The sequence below is a fragment of the Phytophthora parasitica genome (assembly GCF_000247585.1).
Source record: "Phytophthora parasitica INRA-310 unplaced genomic scaffold supercont2.34, whole genome shotgun sequence".
In the NCBI taxonomy this organism is placed as follows: domain Eukaryota; phylum Oomycota; class Peronosporomycetes; order Peronosporales; family Peronosporaceae; genus Phytophthora; species Phytophthora nicotianae.
Window position 1 is genome coordinate 473,622 of NW_008649020.1, and position 17,547 is coordinate 491,168.

General features: G+C 49.3%; 10 protein-coding genes across 11 annotated transcripts; 4 read left to right on the forward strand and 6 right to left on the reverse strand.

Moving 5' to 3' along the window:
• Positions 1–1,213: 1,213 nt before the first annotated feature.
• Positions 1,214–2,419, forward strand: PPTG_12901 (hypothetical protein; the record flags this gene model as incomplete). The annotated part of the gene is made up of 1 exon (XM_008909622.1): positions 1,214–2,419. One exon carries the CDS (start codon positions 1,214–1,216, stop codon positions 2,417–2,419), a length of 1,206 nt encoding a protein of 401 aa, XP_008907870.1.
• Positions 2,420–3,311: 892 nt separating this feature from the next.
• Positions 3,312–4,183, reverse strand: PPTG_23286 (hypothetical protein; the record flags this gene model as incomplete). Its single annotated transcript, XM_008909623.1, has 2 exons — positions 3,312–3,396; positions 4,092–4,183. 2 exons carry the CDS (start codon positions 4,181–4,183, stop codon positions 3,312–3,314), a joined length of 177 nt encoding a protein of 58 aa, XP_008907871.1.
• A 202-nt stretch (positions 4,184–4,385) lies between these two features.
• On the reverse strand, positions 4,386–4,779 carry PPTG_23287 (hypothetical protein). Its single transcript, XM_008909624.1, has one exon. The coding sequence runs from the start codon at positions 4,695–4,697 to the stop codon at positions 4,503–4,505; it is 195 nt and encodes a 64-aa protein (XP_008907872.1). The 5' UTR covers positions 4,698–4,779; the 3' UTR covers positions 4,386–4,502.
• A 775-nt stretch (positions 4,780–5,554) lies between these two features.
• Positions 5,555–5,865, reverse strand: PPTG_23288 (hypothetical protein). The gene has a single exon (XM_008909625.1). It carries the CDS (start codon positions 5,694–5,696, stop codon positions 5,583–5,585), a length of 114 nt encoding a protein of 37 aa, XP_008907873.1. The 5' UTR covers positions 5,697–5,865; the 3' UTR covers positions 5,555–5,582.
• A 1,464-nt stretch (positions 5,866–7,329) lies between these two features.
• Positions 7,330–8,853, forward strand: PPTG_12902 (hypothetical protein; the record flags this gene model as incomplete). Its single annotated transcript, XM_008909626.1, has 1 exon — positions 7,330–8,853. A coding segment is annotated over one exon (1,325 nt), but the record flags the coding sequence as incomplete, so codon positions are not given.
• A 1,467-nt stretch (positions 8,854–10,320) lies between these two features.
• On the forward strand, positions 10,321–11,093 carry PPTG_12903 (hypothetical protein). The gene is made up of 2 exons (XM_008909627.1): positions 10,321–10,482; positions 10,579–11,093. The coding sequence occupies exons 1-2, from the start codon at positions 10,397–10,399 to the stop codon at positions 10,937–10,939; spliced, it is 447 nt and encodes a 148-aa protein (XP_008907875.1). The 5' UTR covers positions 10,321–10,396; the 3' UTR covers positions 10,940–11,093.
• Positions 11,042–12,508, reverse strand: PPTG_12904 (hypothetical protein). The gene is made up of 5 exons (XM_008909628.1): positions 12,141–12,508; positions 11,976–12,070; positions 11,764–11,887; positions 11,524–11,693; positions 11,042–11,463 (listed from the first exon to the last, which is right to left on the reverse strand). The coding sequence occupies exons 1-5, from the start codon at positions 12,439–12,441 to the stop codon at positions 11,176–11,178; spliced, it is 978 nt and encodes a 325-aa protein (XP_008907876.1). The 5' UTR covers positions 12,442–12,508; the 3' UTR covers positions 11,042–11,175.
• A 97-nt stretch (positions 12,509–12,605) lies between these two features.
• Positions 12,606–15,384, forward strand: PPTG_12905 (hypothetical protein). The gene has a single exon (XM_008909629.1). It carries the CDS (start codon positions 12,637–12,639, stop codon positions 14,923–14,925), a length of 2,289 nt encoding a protein of 762 aa, XP_008907877.1. The 5' UTR covers positions 12,606–12,636; the 3' UTR covers positions 14,926–15,384.
• On the reverse strand, positions 15,021–16,036 carry PPTG_12906 (hypothetical protein; the record flags this gene model as incomplete). Its single annotated transcript, XM_008909630.1, has 1 exon — positions 15,021–16,036. The coding sequence occupies exon 1, from the start codon at positions 16,014–16,016 to the stop codon at positions 15,021–15,023; it is 996 nt and encodes a 331-aa protein (XP_008907878.1). The 5' UTR covers positions 16,017–16,036.
• Positions 16,037–16,082: 46 nt separating this feature from the next.
• On the reverse strand, positions 16,083–17,476 carry PPTG_12907. Of its 2 annotated transcripts, XM_008909631.1 has the most exons (6): positions 17,141–17,476; positions 16,981–17,059; positions 16,760–16,914; positions 16,649–16,699; positions 16,506–16,587; positions 16,084–16,443 (listed from the first exon to the last, which is right to left on the reverse strand). In XM_008909631.1, the coding sequence occupies exons 1-6, from the start codon at positions 17,151–17,153 to the stop codon at positions 16,185–16,187; spliced, it is 639 nt and encodes a 212-aa protein (XP_008907879.1). In that variant the 5' UTR covers positions 17,154–17,476; the 3' UTR covers positions 16,084–16,184. The 2 variants fall into 2 exon arrangements, with proteins under 2 accessions (XP_008907880.1, XP_008907879.1); XM_008909632.1 differs by having other exon boundaries at positions 16,083–16,443; positions 16,760–17,059.
• Between the last annotated feature and the right edge of the window lie 71 nt (positions 17,477–17,547).

Consider the following 17,547-nt stretch of genomic DNA (forward strand, 5'->3'; position numbering starts at 1 on the left):
AAAAAAAAAAAGGCCAAAGGAACCGTCAGTATAAGGGAGGCCTGAGTTAGAAATTTGAGTTGGCTGCGCGACTTTGCGGCGCAATGAGCTCGCTAGTGCCGGTATTATAACTTTCGTCTTCGCGAACAGTGAATGGGCTTCAAATTCTTCGCAACCAGAAGATACATTACTTCAGCGTACCGTGTTGATGGAATAACAGCAGCTACGCAGTGGTACGCTTTGTAGGTCATATTCCTCCCGCCACTTGCAGTTCTATCGGCCATTCGCTTCGGTAGACAATGAACTTGACTGCCCTCCAGATCAGCATTGGCGTGCGACTCCATCTGATTCCGACGCGAACAGCGCAAAATCTCGACACTCGACCGCCAAATCGTGCGGCTTTGCCCCTTATCAGATGGTATGCGTACAAATCGGTGGAGATGGAACGACTAGCGGAAAAGCAGTGGTGCGATTTTTTCTTTTGCGTGCATGTGCTGGTATGCAAAGTACTTGACAATTTATAATAGTATTATTGAAAAGTGCTTTTCTTTTGCGCTGCGAATTTCTGTGACAGTCGCGAGTTGATTCACATTCTGGCAGAATATAATGCACGTCGCTACTTGTTATTCCGACTGTCCGTGATATTTTTTTGTTATCGAGCTCCATCGTATTGTTTTGTGTACGAGGTACGAAGTATTAAGAAACGTGAGAGGCAGCCCGTACATGTACACGTACTACATACCTGAACTAGAGGCATCACACGAAAGGTAATTAGCATGCACAGTATTTCTTACGGATATTTAGCAAACACATTACTTTAGTCCAATATCATAAATTGAACATTTGTGCGATCGAGGCAACGTACGCCCATTTCACATAATACTGCAATATCATGGATCTCAGCGAAGCACGCGGAGTTTGATGTCAGATTGCACAGGTAAGCTCCGCGTTTCCATCGGGTTTGAGGTATCATTGAATCGTATCGCCCCCAACACTTGCCTCAAGGATTTCAAAAACCTCGTGGTATCACCCGGCAACCCTTTCACAACGTAACGTCAAAGAAGCTACCAGCAGTAGGCGTGCCCCTCCCCTTGACTCACCGATGTCCTGACTCAAGCTGGCAGCGAAACTCGCACTAGTAGGCCCCACCTCACACTGAAGGCCACCGCACTCATTGCTCATTGTCGATTTTGCCTCGCACAGCACAAGTCCCAGCACCCTGCACACAAACACCATGCAGATCTTCCGATTCGTCATTGTCGCCATCGCTGCATTCGCAATGCAAGGCACGCAAGCTCTCTCCACGGGTACTGCCCCCGGTCTCGCTGCTGGCACCACGGGTGGAGGCAATGCCAACCCCGTATACCCCACCTCGCTTGCAGAGCTCAGGAACTACCTCAAGGACTCACAGCCACGGGTCATCGTGCTCAAAACGACCTTCGACTTCCGTGGCACTGAAGGTACTACAACCGAGAATGGTTGCCGTCCCAAGAGCAACCGCGATTGCCTCGCCAAGAACAACGGATACAAGGGCCAGGATGTTATCCTGCAAAGTGGTGGCATGGCCAACACGGGCGGTTGTGTCGAGGGCACCTCCGTCAAGGTCACCTACGACCTTGCTGCTACCAAGAACCCGCTCGTGATCACGAGCAACAAGACTCTCCGCGGTGTCGGAACTAGTGGTGTGATCAAGGGCAAGGGCCTCTGGATCCAGGGCGACAATGTTATCATCCAGAACGTTCACATCACGCAGCTGAACCCGCACCTTATCTGGGGAGGTGATGCCATCTACATCCAGGGTCTCAACAGCGGCAAGACGGCCATGCAGCGCGTGTGGATCGACCACGTCAAGATCTCCAACATCGGTCGCCAGATGATCGCCACCAATACTGCCAGCGTCAAGAGCCTGACCATCAGCAACTCCGAGTTCGACGGTAAAACGCAGTACTCAGCTACTTGTGATGGCAACCACTACTGGACCTTCCTCTTCCTCGGCACACAGACGCAGGCCAGTCTTGTCAACAACTTCGTGCACCACACGTCGGGTCGCTCCCCCAAGGTCGGTGGCAACTCCGTCATCCACGCTGCCAACAACTACTGGTACAGCAACTCGGGTTTCTCGTACGACGTCGTCGAGAACGGTAACGTGCTGCTGGAGGGCAACTACTTCGAGTCCACCGCTGTGCCGAACAAGCACGACGCCGAGACCGTCGGTGCTATCATCGTGCCGTCGTCGTCGACGCAGTCGACGTGCAAGTCGACACTGGGTCGCAACTGCGTCGAGAATAAACTGGTGAAGTGTGGCACGCTGTCGGGCAACCGTGACTCGGCGGCACTAGCCAACTCCAAGAAGGTGGCTAGCTACTACCAGCCGACGTCGGCCCAGAAGCTCAGCACCAACAACCAGAACTACGGTGTGGGCATCCTGTCCTCAAAGTAAATCGCTAAGATGCGATTATCTCGTGGTGGGGATCTACATTCACTTTGATTGCCGATGAGAAGGCAGCTAAGGTGTCCGCTTAGCCCATTCGAAACGAGCGTGACCGTCTTGACTGGATTGGTCAAGTGGTTGCTGATAGAACATATTTGATGTGAGTGTAGTGTAGGCTCGATCCTATTGCGTTTAAATAGAAAGTGTGATTCAAGAATGGTTTCAGTTGTCAGGTCTGTATCGTATCATATTGGTATTGACCGCTAGTAGAAATAGAACAGAAACTAAATAATCGTTTATCAATATTTCCTGAAAAACAATTATGATATATTTAGAAAAGCGTCAAATTCATATTTAGAAAACGACTAAATAGGACTGCTTTTTTGTGATCGTGGTAACCCAGTGCTCAAATCGAACCAAATATAAAGCAGATTTTTTTTCATTTTCATGCATATTAGGTCAATTTAAAATTGCTTCGTTAAATCCAGGAATAACAAATGACTTCATGACTAAAACCCCCGAACACCGGTGAACATAAAAGGGGTGTCACTCTTTGAAATCGAGACGCATGCTCCTCGAGCAGGTCTTCCATTACTCCACGCGAGCTAGCGGAGGTATTTACAAAAGCACTTTACCATAGACAACGACGGTGAAATCCGCCACCGTCTGAGCATCATCTTCCATAGTAGCCCCCTGTTTTGTTCCCACGACAGGAGAATCCGCGGCATCTAAAGAAGGAAAGTGATATGCCATATTTAAAAACGGAGCAAGTCCATATCTAGAAAATTATTATTTACCAAATAGGATTCGTAATCTTATATAATGATCAAATCGGATCAATTCTGAGTTCAGAGCCAATTTTGCTTTCTTTTTCATGCAGATTACTCAATTTAAAGCTAGCCTATGCAGGAATGATGTACGTCTGCACATGCGAAAGCTGGTAAAACCCATCCGAGACAAGCGTGACTGCCTTGTCTGAGTGGTTGCTGATAGAATATATTTGATGTGAAGTAGTGTAGCACCGAGTAGGGACAAATGGCCTTTGTGCTTTTTAATGGAAAGTGAGATCAATTAATTGACGAGAGGGTATTACATGAAGTGAAAAGGAATTTTCTATTAGTTTTATTAACTTAGTGGGGGGGGGGGTAACAAGATTGGAAACTTTTGCTATTACATCATGAAGCTTTAGATATTAGGATATTTCTAACGATATAGAGCTTCATGACAGGATTAGCAAAAAATTTCAATCTTGTTACGGAAGCATAACCACTGTTTGAACTACGTGTTCTCAATGCAATTGGTAACACAAACAAATAGTTACTAAATTTATGACTAAACTTCTGCAATACTCTGTAGACGGTTGCTCTCTCGCAACAACGTTATTGATGGGAACAATAACACTGCGAGTACATCTCACACAAGTCACAAGTTGAGCTTTAACTTTGTGACTTACAGCGTTAAAGCAGTACTGACGAAGCAATTTGTTATCGGTGAGATGTGAGGATCATCTTGTCAGCAGTTCGACCCTGCTACTCAGTCGTTATCTTGTTGCGAAAACAAGTTGACGTTGCATCTACATTGACACACTACCCAAGACTAACTGTGTTTCACAAGTTGTGGTTGTGGTGCTTGCTCCCGTGAAGCATACGAGATGGCATTGCCATCGACCGTCGTTACATACCCGCTAATGATTTTGCGATCTACAGGATCGTTCGCGAAGCTTGCGTCCGTGAAGAGTAGCAGCTCCACCGTAGATACTTGACCAATGTCCATATTTAAGATTTATTACTAATCTCTCCAGATCTATGTAAATAGAACTGGTATAGATCTCATCTAAACCTATCCGAAACCGGTTTTGAATAGATCTCTTCATTCTAGAATGCTCGTTTGAAATACAAACCTGGAGTCTTGTCAGTTTAATGAGAACTTTAATTAGGGTTATGGAAGGCATCGTTTTATCACTTTACTCGGTAAATTATAATAAAAAAATCCGATTGAACTGATAACCGTTTTATTATGACGTTTGCGCGCTGCAAAGTAGATTGCGAAGTGAGTTCCATTAGAGAAGCAGTAGTTACTCCTGTTCCTACTTCTACTCTTGCTTGTAAGGGTGCGTGCCCTGCGGCAGCAGACCCCCAGCCTCGCAGCACCAACCATCGGTGCTTGTTGACGAGCTCCGCAGTTTACGCGGCGCTTGTTTACGAACGTGTAGTATGACGGGGCTTCTCGGATGTCGGTAGGCGCTGGTAGTGTCGGTCGTCGGCGCGGTGTTGTCCGGCCCTGTCATCCACGCCGTCGGCGAGTCGTCTGGACAATACTCCACATTTATATGGGTTTTGTTGTGGAAGGCGCCTTATATTGGGTGGACAACTGAATTTCGAAATTTTGGGCTCCGTGTTGATTAGATAGCTAAAACGTATAGTCGAAACCTCAGAATGTGGGCTACAACAGTAGCGACAGAGGGCACGAACGTGTTGACGAAGCATTCAGATCGCCATTTCTCCTCAACTCAATATACACAAATGCAATTCTAAGCACGGGCGGAGAGGATTATGTATTGCATCACGAGCGTGACCAACTCAGCTTGGAGTTGGTGTGTATCATGAACCGATGAACGTTTTTTTTTCTCTCTTTCGATTTTCTGGTGGGTGTTCCACTACCTGGACGAGGGCGGGCTTGTAGCAACCATAAAGTACAAGGTCATCTGGATCTGATCCAGTTCCATGGCGCCGGGGACTCGTGGTGCCACGAAGCCGTGTCTCTCAGTACGTGATGAATGAGCAACAATTGAGCAAAACCAATGCCATATAAATTATCGCCACAAGAGGAGCCGAATTCAGCGGAAATAATAGCCTGGAATCCAGACTCTGGATGCACCAAGTAGCATGAAGAAAACTGAGCTTTGATATCGTGCGTAGAACTTGACACGGACAACGTAACGTAGAATTGGTAAGAACACATCGTGGACCTTGAGCGAGTTTACTCGACGAAAGCGGCCCGAAGTTGGCTCGCTTAGCGGATAACATTGCCGACGCTTTTCGATCCATACTTTGGCTGGTGAGTTAATTTCGAAGACTCTTCACTCTTATACCAGTTACTCACCATCTCTCATGCCAATTTGTTTGTCGTGCCTCGTTCAGTGATGTGGTGTTATCGCCCTATCAAGACCAATCTATTGGTGACAGACACCGTCATCTGTGGCTGCAAACTTGATCGTGGGGGCAGCATCTACTTGTGTCGGACGACAAGCGCGCACTTGAGGCCAGAAGATTGACGCCAGCGTCATTGCGCGCGATTTGGCCGTCAAATTGATCCTTGCAAAGGTCCACAACCAGAAATGCACTTGTGCACGATGTGCATTGGTATAAAACTACTTGAGGGATTAGCGGCTGTATGATGCTAACAGGCGTGAGTGACGGCTGAGAGTAAGGAGCACCCCAGGTGATTCTGCCGAAATATCAATGCCGAAATGAGGTACCTTAGAACAATACATAATTCTGCTTTAAATCCAGCGGAACGAATTGACTACTGGTGTGCAATTGCCTCGTACAAGCACGATTAACTTGAACAAGGTATAATTAAAAAAAATACCAAGATTTCTCCTCTGGCCGTCGACTTCCATGCTATTACACGGGGTTTGTTTGCCGCCGTTATGAGAAAAAGAATCAAGTCTGCTTAGAATTTTGTTACTTTAGTAGCGCAATTGAAAAAAGCGTAGTTCTTCAAGTTTTACGAAGTAATCTATACTGTAGCGCGCACATCCCCTAGCTTTCATTGCGTGGCTATGATTCCATCCCAGTGTCGTCGGTTGTATGTACTGTAGCAAGAGGCATTATAAACTTGCAACCTCAGAGATATCTAACTAAAGGTAATGAACCTTTTGAGACGTGGAGTGCAGGACTCATCTTCATCGAAGTTTACGTTGTGAGCCAGGTCACGAACAGCGAGCAGCATGCAAGTTCGCTGCGACCAGAAGGTAAAAAGTTACAAGATTTGACGGCTGGGTTTCATAACGTTAACTTGAGCAACCAGAAGATTGCAAATCTTCTGAGCGATTTGGTGGGTACCACACCCATGAGGGACTAGTAAGAAATTTTAACAAAATACTCCATACGACAGTAGTAGAAGATTGCGTGGAGCACGGTGCTCGCAAAACCTAAGAAGGACCTTTGCCAACGAAATATTATATAGATATCATCCCGTGAGGATAAGACTTGAATTGAACGAGAACTTCTGCATGTAAGTCCTACAGTACGACTAGCATTTGAACTTAACCTTCAAATCTGATAGAATATGTCGACTACCGCATTTTGCGTTTTGACCATCTGGATTTCGTGCCGTCGATTGTCAAGGCATCAGAATTCATGCACCCGCTTCTATTTACTTGCCGGTTAACTTTGTTCAATCTAAAAACGTTTCCATTAGGTTGCGCTCACTCGCAGCAAATGTATAAAACGCAAAGTGGGCCTTGCAGGTGTCTGCGACTTGAATCCAAACCATTAACATTCAAGTTTTAAAGGGGCATAATGCATGTGTTACATCAGCAAATGCAGCAATTTGCTTACATTTTTTTTCATCTAGCGCCATGGCGACTTCAGATTCTGGCGTTCGCTTCAACGAACTACCCATTTAGTCAGTGACGTACCTGCAAATTGTCAAATTATTCACGTTGCAGCTCTGCAATCCCAACAGACGTGATAAAATTGACGTAGCGTAATGGTTCCTAGCCACCACTTGGTCCGCTTCGCTGATCGTTTTTGGTCAACAGGGTAATTACCCAGCAGCTCTCTCTGTCAACGATTCAGACGCGCGACACCACATGTTCTGTCCCTGGCTGGGTCACGGTTGCCCCTGACATTGGTGAAATGAGTCGGGGCACTAGAATAGGGCCCCAGCTCACAGCTCATTGTCGATTTTGCCTTCCACTGCACAAGTCTCCGGTACAACCATGCAGATTCTCCGTTTTGTCGTCGTTGCAGTCGCTGCGCTTGCCATGCAGGGCACACAGGCCGCTCCCATGGGCTCCGGCAACACAGTGCAGCAATCCCCTGTCGAGCAGACTCAGCAGCAATCGTCCACCAAACAGGGCAAGACATCGTCCTCCACCAAGATCTCCACTGGCAAGGCACCGGGTCTCGCGGCGGGCACCACCGGCGGTGGCAACGCTACCCCCGTGTATCCCAACTCACTTGCTGATCTCAAGAACTACCTGCAGGACTCGCAACCGCGTGTCATTGTACTCACAAAGACCTTCGACTTCCGCGGCACGGAAGGAACGAAAACTGAGACTGGCTGTCGCCCTAAGAGCAACCGTGACTGCCTTGCTAAGAACAACGGCTACAAGGGCCAAGACGTCATCCTACAGAGTGGCGGCATGGAAAACACCGGTGGTTGTGTGCAGGGTACCGCCGTCAAGGTCACCTACGACCTCGCCGCTACCAAGAACCCCCTCTTGGTGACGGACAACAAGACTCTTCGTGGCGTTGGAACCAGCGGTGTGATCAAGGGCAAGGGCCTCTGGATCCGTGGCAACAATGTTATTATTCAAAATATCCACATCACTCAGCTGAACCCGCACCTTATCTGGGGTGGCGATGCCATCTACATCCAGGGTCTCAATGGTGGCAAGACGCCTATGGAGCGTGTATGGCTCGACCACGTCAAGATCTCAAACCTTGGCCGTCAGATGATTGCCACCGGTTCGGCCAGTGTCAAGAGCATGACCATCAGCAACTCCGAGTTCGACGGTCAGACTCAGTACTCAGCTACTTGTGATGGCAACCACTACTGGACCTTCCTCTTCCTCGGCACGCAGACGCAGGTTACCCTCGCTAATAACTATGTGCACAACACTTCGGGTCGCTCCCCCAAGGTCGGTGGCAACTCCGTCATCCACGCTGCCAATAACTACTGGTACAGCAACTCGGGTTTCTCGTACGACGTCGTCGAGAACGGTAACGTGCTGCTGGAGGGCAACTACTTCGAGTCCACGGCCATCCCCAACAAGAATGACACTGAGACAGTTGGTGCGATCATCGTGCCGTCGACGTCCACGCAGACGAAATGCAAGTCGACACTGGGCCGCAACTGCGTCGAGAACACCCTGGTGAAGTGCGGCAAGTTGTCGGGCAACCGCGAGTCGGCAGCCCTGACCAATTCGAAGAAGGTGGCTCCCTACTACCAGCCGATCGCTGCGAAGCGGTTCACTACGACCAGCCAGAACTTTGGTGTGGGTCCGATCTAAATTGATAGAGGCAACAACATTTAGAGCTACTGACGAGAAGGTAGCGAAATGTTCATACGAAGCGAACACCCAGTGGTGTTGGCTTATAGTGCGTGCAAGTTGTAGATAGGAGGGTGTGCTGGTATCTAAGGCAACCCAAGTTCATGTTGCGTTAAAATATAGACGTGGGTCGAAGCAGACCTGAATTTACTTCACAAACACTACTGCATCCTCGTTTTACAGTTCCACAACGATTCGCAATTTCGCAAGATGCGATGACGACAGACTACAGCGTACAACAAGAAGTCCCATATTCATTCAGAGTGTAAATGTGGGACTTCTTGTTGTACGATTCACGCTGCGAACTAGCAGATTAAAACAGCGTAGCAATCTCGTGCTTGGTGTCTAGCATCAGGCATCTCATATGTGCTTTTAATAGAAACCTGGCAATGCTGTCGTCGGGATCGTCGTTGATACAGCAGTCGGTGTCGTTTGATGCTCATTGGATGGGTTGGTTGGCGTTATCGTAGAAATGCTGTCAATTAAATTGACTCAAGTAGTGGACAGGACAGCTATCGTTTCATCTGGTTATTTAGACATATTGACATGTGAGTTAATAGCACTGTTATCTCTTAGCAGGGCTCGGGCCATAAAATATAAAATTGTCCTGGGATTCCGGGAAAATAATAAAATCCGTCATTCCATAAATTTCCATAAATTAGGAATCAAAATAATTTTTAATTTATTTTGAATATTGCTTGAAAGAATTCAGATTTGACGCGCTCTTATTGTGTATTTCATTCCGGCGAAACTCCAATATACTTATTATTATTGGAGGCAATATCATATTTTACGGAGAGCGTCAGATTCGAATAATCCGTTTTTCCATCAATACAATTCTAGAATTATTTTTATTTTATTTTTCCGAGCCCTGGTTGATAGGCAAGTGGTAAAGGTAGAGACAATAGGAACAGAGGCAAACACACTCTACCCATTGTGTCTTCGGTTTCTTTGCCGTGGATTCCGCCAAAACTTGCGTGGATGGCAAGCATGAATCAGGCCGGGTTCTAGTCCGCGTGCCATGGCGCCATGCGTGCCATAATACTAGGATCGATTTCTGTGCGATTTGTGTGCCATATCCGTTTAGGAATGAATTTCCTCGATACCTTGCCTTCCTGGAATGGTGATGTTGTCTACAACGGAGGGTGCTGGCATAGTAGCGGCCATTGCACTAGGCTTCTCAGGAGCATTGTGCAAGTATCTGTATAGTATCGTGTTTGTAAATGGCAAGAATTGTTGATTTACAACCATGGCACGACCATTTGTCATGGCGGTTCGGAGTGCCTGCCATCCGTGGCACTTTCATACACCTTATGAGCTTTCAGCCAATAAGGTTTGACATGGTTAGAACCTACACTGGACCCAATCAGATTTTACGTTGCTTGATTTGTGCAGACCCAAACTGCTTAATTTGTGCTGACCAAAAGAGAGTTTTCATTAGCAGTAAAGTTTTTTTTGGTCAGCACAATTAGGACGAAAAAATGGCCCATGTATGGGTCAAACGGAATAGTCTGCCCATTTTTTTGCGGACGTTGTAAAATGCTAAAGCATAGTGAAATCAAGATGTTAGTAGAATAGTCTTGACTGAATAGGGTCAAAGCAATTTGATCAGCCCAAATCGAGTACACACTTTCGTCAACACAAACGGGACCTAGAATTGTGCGGCTCCCAACGAAAGCTCAGACTACGACAACAAGGCAGACATGAGCTGGCGCGCACAGATCTCCCGCAGCATCCAGGAGCTTCGTTTCGTGGCATGCGACACCTCGCAGAGCAGCGCGGGCTTGCGGTGCGTGTCGTACTCCTTGTTTGAACCAACTCGCTCTATGAGCCCCGTAACCTCCACCTAAAGTCTGACGTTCCGGTGGTTTTGTGTCACTTGCAGCACCTTCTTCCGTAAGAACTACGAGGAGCTTAAGATGCTGAACCCGCGCACTCCTTTCGTGTACCGTGAAGCTGAAGAGATGGAGCCGTTCGTGTACGCGCGGTTTGACTGGGGCGTGGAGAAGAAGGTGCCGGTTCCTGGTAAGAGCGACAAGGAGATCCTTACAGTGCTCAAGGGCCTTGTAGACCACGGCCTTACGCTCCCCAAGTCGCCCGAGAGCGACATCTACGTGGCCGCCCCCATCATTGAGGCTTCCAAGGGCGAGGGCGCTTACGAGCCCATTAACCTCACGTGGGACGGCAAGTCGATCCGTCGCAACCCGGCCTTTGACATCCCGCTGGAGGAGGCACTCAAGCCTTAAGATGTGACTACAGAGAAGGATATGGGAGTGCCAGCATGTAGTTTGCTGAATAATTTACAGCCGCAGATGGCGCCTTCCTCGATGTGGAAAATGAAAAAAAACAACAGGATGAAACAGTATGTATACTGTATACGTTTTCAGATGGACATCCGTGCTTTCATTTAGCACATCACATTTGTCTACGATGCGCTAGGATTCCGGTATTCCACACAGTCGCTCCGTACAGAACAGGAAGCCTAGGATGAAGGAGGCACTGAGCCCACCACTGCTGGCCCTGGGGATGTGTGCAGTTGCTGCTCAATCAACTGCGCTTCGAGTTGAGGCGGCAGCTCCTCGCCCTCCTGAATGTCCCCCCGATCACCGCGAATCGCACGCATCACACGCTCTTGCTCGTCGTAGTGGTGCTCGAGGTCTTCCAAATGGAGACTGTACGTCTCGATCAGACCCTGACGAATTCGGAAAGGCAGGTAACTTGCGATGGGCTCGGTCAGCAACATCGCATCCAACTCGAGAGGCACACTCTCCTGTAGACGAATCGATAGTTAGACAGGGTATTGCAAAGGGAAGATGGTCGCGAGACGTACCAGGAAGGAGGCAATAGCGGTCAGCCAAATGGCTAAACCCCACGCCGCATGGGAAATCGTTCCGAAGACGCTTGCCCAGGACAGCTCCATGATGTGGCGGAAGCGGAAAATGTAATAAATATACTTTGCCGTGCCCACGCCAATGTATCCGAAGCCCAACAGCAGCAGACCTGCATATTAACAAGTGTTCGTGTAAGTCAGCTATCCCATAGGTGTGTAGTTCATGGATAATGCACTTGCCTGCGCCACTCAGCTGAGCTCCGCGGTGGTGTTCCTGTGCGTACATTGCAACTCCGACAGCTGAAGACAGCACGCCATTTCTCGCCCAGTTCAAATACGAATTCTCATTGCTAAAGCGCAGCGTCTGTCAATGCAATATGTCATCAGCACCATATCGTGAATACGATGCAGCACATCATCAAGCCCCAGCACCCAGCCATCCAGGACCTCACCAATGAGTTACGTAGTCGGTGGGCAGCGTCTGCTTCTGCTGCTGCAACGGCCTCCTTAGCCTCAGCTTCCGCCGCTTTCTTGGCCGCCTTCACAGCTGTAAATGGAACATTTAAGTCGTCAGCGAATCGACAATCCACCAATGCGTCCACCAGTCGTCCACTCACCATTGCTCTGTTTAATCTTCAGTAACCTATCTACCTGATACCTCCCGAGCAGCAAGTATGCACCTGAGCGGGGCTTCGTAATACGTCCACGCTTGCTCTTCAGGGCCGCCGCTGTAGCAGATCCAGAGGTGGACGCGTGAGTCGTATGTGGCACCGCCGCGCTCTTGACCGCATTGACAACACTTGGAGGCTGCAGACCCGCCTTGCAGCGCAGCCCCATGGCTCCGCGAGGTACTGCGGTCACTGGGGTGTTCCACGCAGCACGCAGCCCCCGCACCGCGACGCGGCTCCAGCACATCATGGTAAATGTGCCGGCCGAAGTCGAGAGTGCTCTGCAGGAGTATCATTGCACAACATGAGTCTCATTGGTCGAAACCTTTTACATTTGTCATTGGCTAAAAATAATTTGAAATTCAAATTTCAGTTAAATCCGAGTCGTTTTAGCTCGTTCCAAATTTCAAATAGCGTTTCGCAAGTCAAAGTGCAAGCGGAAAAGATGCCGCCACGGTCGAGCTTCGCGACCGAGTTCCTGCTGCGGGAATTGCTCTCAGCTTTAGGAGCACCCCTCATCGTTGAACCTGCACCCTCCGACAGCTTCTCTGAGAGTCTCAGCGAAGATACAGAGCCTCAGTCCGCTGCAAACGGCGTCCAGTCTCGTGTCATGCTTGTGCGGCGCACCAACAGTTCACAGCAGACTGCAACGCTCGTGGACCGAGAGTACGACGTCGAGGCCTTCATCCCGAGCCATGTGAGCGCTGCGCTACAGAAAGAGCGCGGCTGTCAGACGCTCGGAAGACTGCGCGGCAGCGTCGTGCGCGTCACCAAATACCACTTCGCCACTATGGCGCGCTGCCTGTCCGCAGACAAGCAGAACCGCCAGACGTCGGTGTCAGCGCCCAATGTGGGAAACGAGAACGCTCGAGTTTACCTGTGGATAGACGCACTAGCTATCGTAGAGGACAATGAACTGGCCGTCCAGCCACACCCAGAGGTGTACAGTCATCCGCTAGTGGAGGAGCGACTACAGACATTGAGTGACACTGAGCTGGAGAAGCAGCTGATGATCAACCAAGGACTCCCGCCACTTACAACCGCTGCAAGTGACAGATTCGATGACGACCGACCGCTGTTGGAGGAGGATTGTGTCATCCCGGAGGACCAGGAGCAGGAACTTGAAGAGCAGGATGAATGGGGACCACCACCAACCACTTCGAAACAGCAACCAACAGACTCACAACTGATTGAAGAGAACGGATCAGTGCCAATGCCAGAGTCGCAGGTTGCTCGTAGTCCAGTGTCGCAAGTTGTTCGTGGTCCAGTGTCGCAGGACTCGACGGCGTCGTCGGGGAATCTATCAATGACGTTGTCGGGGAATCCTTCGGTCTCGTTGAGTGGAGAGTCCGCACTAGACAGCCAAAGACTACTGTTTCAGCAAGAAAATATTCAAGAGACGTATGTGGTTGATAGTGACGTGGACGGCAACGATACAGAGGACGATGAAGAGCATGAAGAGACAAAGAACTCGACGCCTAGCAGAACACATTCATCTGCGGACTTTAACCCAACACCAGCACAGAATTCTTCTGCGATTGTTGATCTTACGGAAGATTCTCCTGAAAAGCCCACTCCGCAGCCAGCAAAGAAGCAAGCACCAGCAAAGCGATGGGGTGGATTATTTGCATCGTTTTTTGGCTCTGGATCTACTAAAGAAACAAATACCGATGAGGAAGAAGACTCTACTAAAAATGATGAGCAAGCTACGCAGATTCTGGATCCGCTGGATAAGGCGAAGGAAGAGGTGGAAAACGAAGACTTGGAAGACAAGTTTGCACCAGAGGAGTTCATGTCGTCTCAAGCGACCGTGGTGTTGCAATATGCCATCGATAATGACGAAGATGCTAACGCTTTCGAGTACGATGGCATGGCATCTCCCAGATCAGTCGTCCACGAGCACGATGGCCATACAAGCAACGGGGAGCAAACTGACTTGGCAGACGATCTGACTTTGCCTGAAGAGGGAATTGAAGTAGCAGCCACCCCACAGAAAAAATCGTTGTCACAGAAAGATAATGCGGGCTTCAAGACCCCTTCACCGTCCGCACATGCGTCAACACCAGGCACGGAAAAGAGAGCGGAGGAGACGCCAACCATATCGACGGGATCGCAAGAAACCCCGGCTCGTGATACGAATTGTCCTGTTTCCCCTCCAAGCTCCAAAGACCCTGTTTTACCAACAGATCCTGCAGGTCAACTGTCTCCCGTTAAAAGTCCATCGAAGCTCGTCATCTCGGTTGGATCTGCTGGTCGTAGTTCACACCGACCAAGTCATACTGGATTCTCCTCTGCTGGTTCTAAGCGACGTCACCTACAAACTAACTCCGAGGACCCATCGCCTGCGACTAGCTCTGAACAAGACAGTGCGTTGGATTCCAATGTACACAACGTTGCACAATCGCGCAGTACACAAAAGCGTCGTCGACGAGATATCCTCTCGACGCAAGAAGCTAACGAGGCTGGATCGCAATCTCCTCAATTCGAGCAACCTGCTGCGCCAGTGTTACCACGACGACGACTTCAAGCTGACTGCGGGACTGTCGTCACGGATAGCTATTCACTCGGTGCGCTGTGGCGTTCGCTGGGCTCAAATGCACGGGATCAGCCCAACGAAAACACTCAGATGCGATCAGGACAGCCTCGTCGCGCTTGGAAACGATACGAGAACCTTTTCCCACCACTGAACATGACCCGATTGAAGCAGATGATGGCAGAAGCCAACCACAAGTAAACGCTAGGTATGACATCAACAACTTAGCATCGTTCTGAATTACGGCTGTGGCTACAGTTAAAGCTCCCTAAATTACTCTCTCTCTCTCTCTCTCTTCAAGTCTCATTTTCAGTACTCTGCTCTGCCATCGAGAGCGTATTCACCATGCTAGGGTGCGCGAATCCCGCCGTATGAAAAGCTTGGAAAGATTCTCCGTAAGCGCGCTGGAACTGTTCGTAGACGTCGTCATCGATGCACACAAAGGCAATTCTGGTGTTCCAACGTGGACGCAGGCGAATCAAATCGCGAATAGCACTGAGCGCAATGTCTGCAGCGCGAGGCACGGGAAAACGATAGAGTCCCGTCGAGACGGAAGCCACAGCGGCACACCTGATGTCATGACTGTCCATTGCTAGTAACGCGTGCACATATGTCTTGTACAGCAGACTTTCCAAGCTGGCAACACCTCCTGTAGGCCCCACGCAATGCACTAGCAGTCGCATCCCAGAGTCACAGCCCACAGTGCACATGACGTCGCCGGCCTTTGCATGATTCCGTAGATTGAGGTTCATTACAGCTCGATCGAGATCGGGACCTGCACGCTCGTGGACGCGACCAGCAACACCCCTCCCTGGGTTTCGGTACGAAGGCGACGTTGGGAACACCAGACAATCAACTTGCTCGCCTCCAACTGTAGTGATAGTCCCCAGGTCGCCCTTTACGACGCAGACGCATCGCTCGAAGCACTCGAGTTGGCTGCGCAGGTTTAAATAGTCAACCAGCTCCATGCAGCCGTCAACTTGAGTGACACTGTGGTGCACGTTGATGACTTCCAGACTTACGTAACAATGAGCTTGCAGCAATTTGTACCACCAACCCCTATCGAAAAGGACGTCACAGGTGCTGTCGACCTCGCTCATAGCCTTGCACAGCGCCACCAGGGACCCGGTGTCCAAGTACAGCACGAAGTCGAGGAGAAGTTCCTTGCAGAGTAGTAGTGTTCCAGCCAACCCAGCTCTTGGAGCTGCAGCACTAGACGCCAAGGTAAACCGGCCGGTCTTCTCCGAGCGATACCGACTCGATATCTTGCGGCTACAATGCCTACCCGCCATATGTTCTTGTTCTTGCTTCGATGCCTATTGTCAAGTGAGCAAACGGTAGGATCGAATTCAATCAAATGTCAACTTCAACATGCAAAATGTATTTTTTTATTAAAAAAAAAAGTTTGTTGATGTTGGATTTCCTGGGGTACACAACAACTCTCCCTTGGCCGGGTAGTATTAGAACGTCTCCCAGTTGCTGCTGGCAGCAGAGTTGGAGAACCCCAGGAGATCTGCATCGCCAGTCGTACTGCTGCTGGCCTTCTTCGGCGAGCTAGTGGACCCAAACGGATCCATGTCGTCCTCTTCTTCAGCTTTCGCGGCGTCTTTCTTCTTGGTGTTGAGCTTGATTCGGATCGTTTGGCCTTCCTTTAGTGAGTAGTCAACGGGAGGAGCAGCAGTGGTGGTCTCCTGCTGCGTCTTCTCACGCTTGAGCTCTCTGTTGCATATACACATCACGTCAGCACTGCCAGGAAATAGATCGATGAATCGATAACTCACTTGTTGAAATCGTCGATGGCGACATTGAAATCGAATGCATCGCTGCGGTTGTTGAAGGCGATGCCAATAAATGCGTGTCGACCTGGCAAGAAGGACAATGGTGTAAGGAACTTAAGCAACAGCAAAAAGTGTTAAAATCGTACCAGATACGCGATCAACGGCGCGCAGGACGAAGTACCGACTGCTGTCAACCACTGCGGTATGAAGTTGGTTAGCCAGGCAAAATAGCATTAAATACGGTGATACCAGTCTACCTTTCTGAATGGCGGGCGGCCCACCAGCCTTAATCGGGCAGGCTGCGAAGAGGACACCCGTGTTGGGGTCCTTCAGCTCAATGACTGCATCTTCACCAACGGAAGAAACTTGCAGGCGACCAGTCCACGCGGGTGTGCTCGGCCACGAGTCCGCTCTAGACAACCGCAACACTACCATTTAGAGCCGACTCGTCGTGAAGACTGTGTTTGCAGATCTGTACCTGTGACCGGCAGCCGACGTCTGCGGAGGAATCTGGAACACGAACACCTGGTTGATAGTAGCGAGGACACGCTGCACTTCTGTCTCAGCGAATGTAAATAAACAATAAGCATAGATTAGAAACCACAACACCTTGGTTACGATTGCGGTCAAGGACTTACCGACTTCTGCCATGATGGTGCTGTTTCACGAGCGCGCAATGAAGAATGCAAGTGGGGGTGAGCCTGTGCTCAACCTACTACTTCTCGTCGAGGCTTTACTAAGGCAAGTGACGACTCCGAGATCAGGAACGGTCCGTTACGCGTCTTTTGGCGCTAAATGCAGCACACGGCAAGTCAACAATCATAAGTTCTGGTACAAAGTGACTTACCACCGCCTCTGTGTGTTCCCAGCGCATTTCATTCTAAGCATTTTAATCAGCCGGCAAATCTGCAAACTGATTATCTTAGTTTTCTTGGGCTCTTGCTTTTCACGAAAAGCTCCATGTTTGTGTCTTCTGACATACAAAATTCTGTAACTCGTAGGTTTGCTATCAACTGTCCATAAAGTACTTTTCTACAAAAAGCAT

Coding starts and splice junctions, on each gene's coding strand:
- PPTG_12907 (XM_008909631.1), bottom strand. Junction 16,915..16,980: donor ACGTCGGCTGCCGGTCACAG/GTACAGATCTGC, acceptor GCGGTTGTCTAG/AGCGGACTCGTGGCCGAGCA. Junction 16,444..16,505: donor GCCATCGACGATTTCAACAA/GTGAGTTATCGA, acceptor TATATGCAACAG/AGAGCTCAAGCGTGAGAAGA.
- PPTG_12903 (XM_008909627.1), top strand. CDS start 10,397: ATGAGCTGGCGCGCACAGATCTCCCGCAGCATCCAGGAGCTTCGTTTC. Junction 10,483..10,578: donor CAGAGCAGCGCGGGCTTGCG/GTGCGTGTCGTA, acceptor TGTCACTTGCAG/CACCTTCTTCCGTAAGAACT.
- PPTG_12905 (XM_008909629.1), top strand. CDS start 12,637: ATGCCGCCACGGTCGAGCTTCGCGACCGAGTTCCTGCTGCGGGAATTG.
- PPTG_23288 (XM_008909625.1), bottom strand. CDS start 5,696: ATGACGCTGGCGTCAATCTTCTGGCCTCAAGTGCGCGCTTGTCGTCCG.
- PPTG_12904 (XM_008909628.1), bottom strand. CDS start 12,441: ATGATGTGCTGGAGCCGCGTCGCGGTGCGGGGGCTGCGTGCTGCGTGG. Junction 11,888..11,975: donor ACCGACTACGTAACTCATTG/GTGAGGTCCTGG, acceptor TTGCATTGACAG/ACGCTGCGCTTTAGCAATGA. Junction 11,694..11,763: donor AGCTCAGCTGAGTGGCGCAG/GCAAGTGCATTA, acceptor GTTAATATGCAG/GTCTGCTGCTGTTGGGCTTC.
- PPTG_23287 (XM_008909624.1), bottom strand. CDS start 4,697: ATGACAGGGCCGGACAACACCGCGCCGACGACCGACACTACCAGCGCC.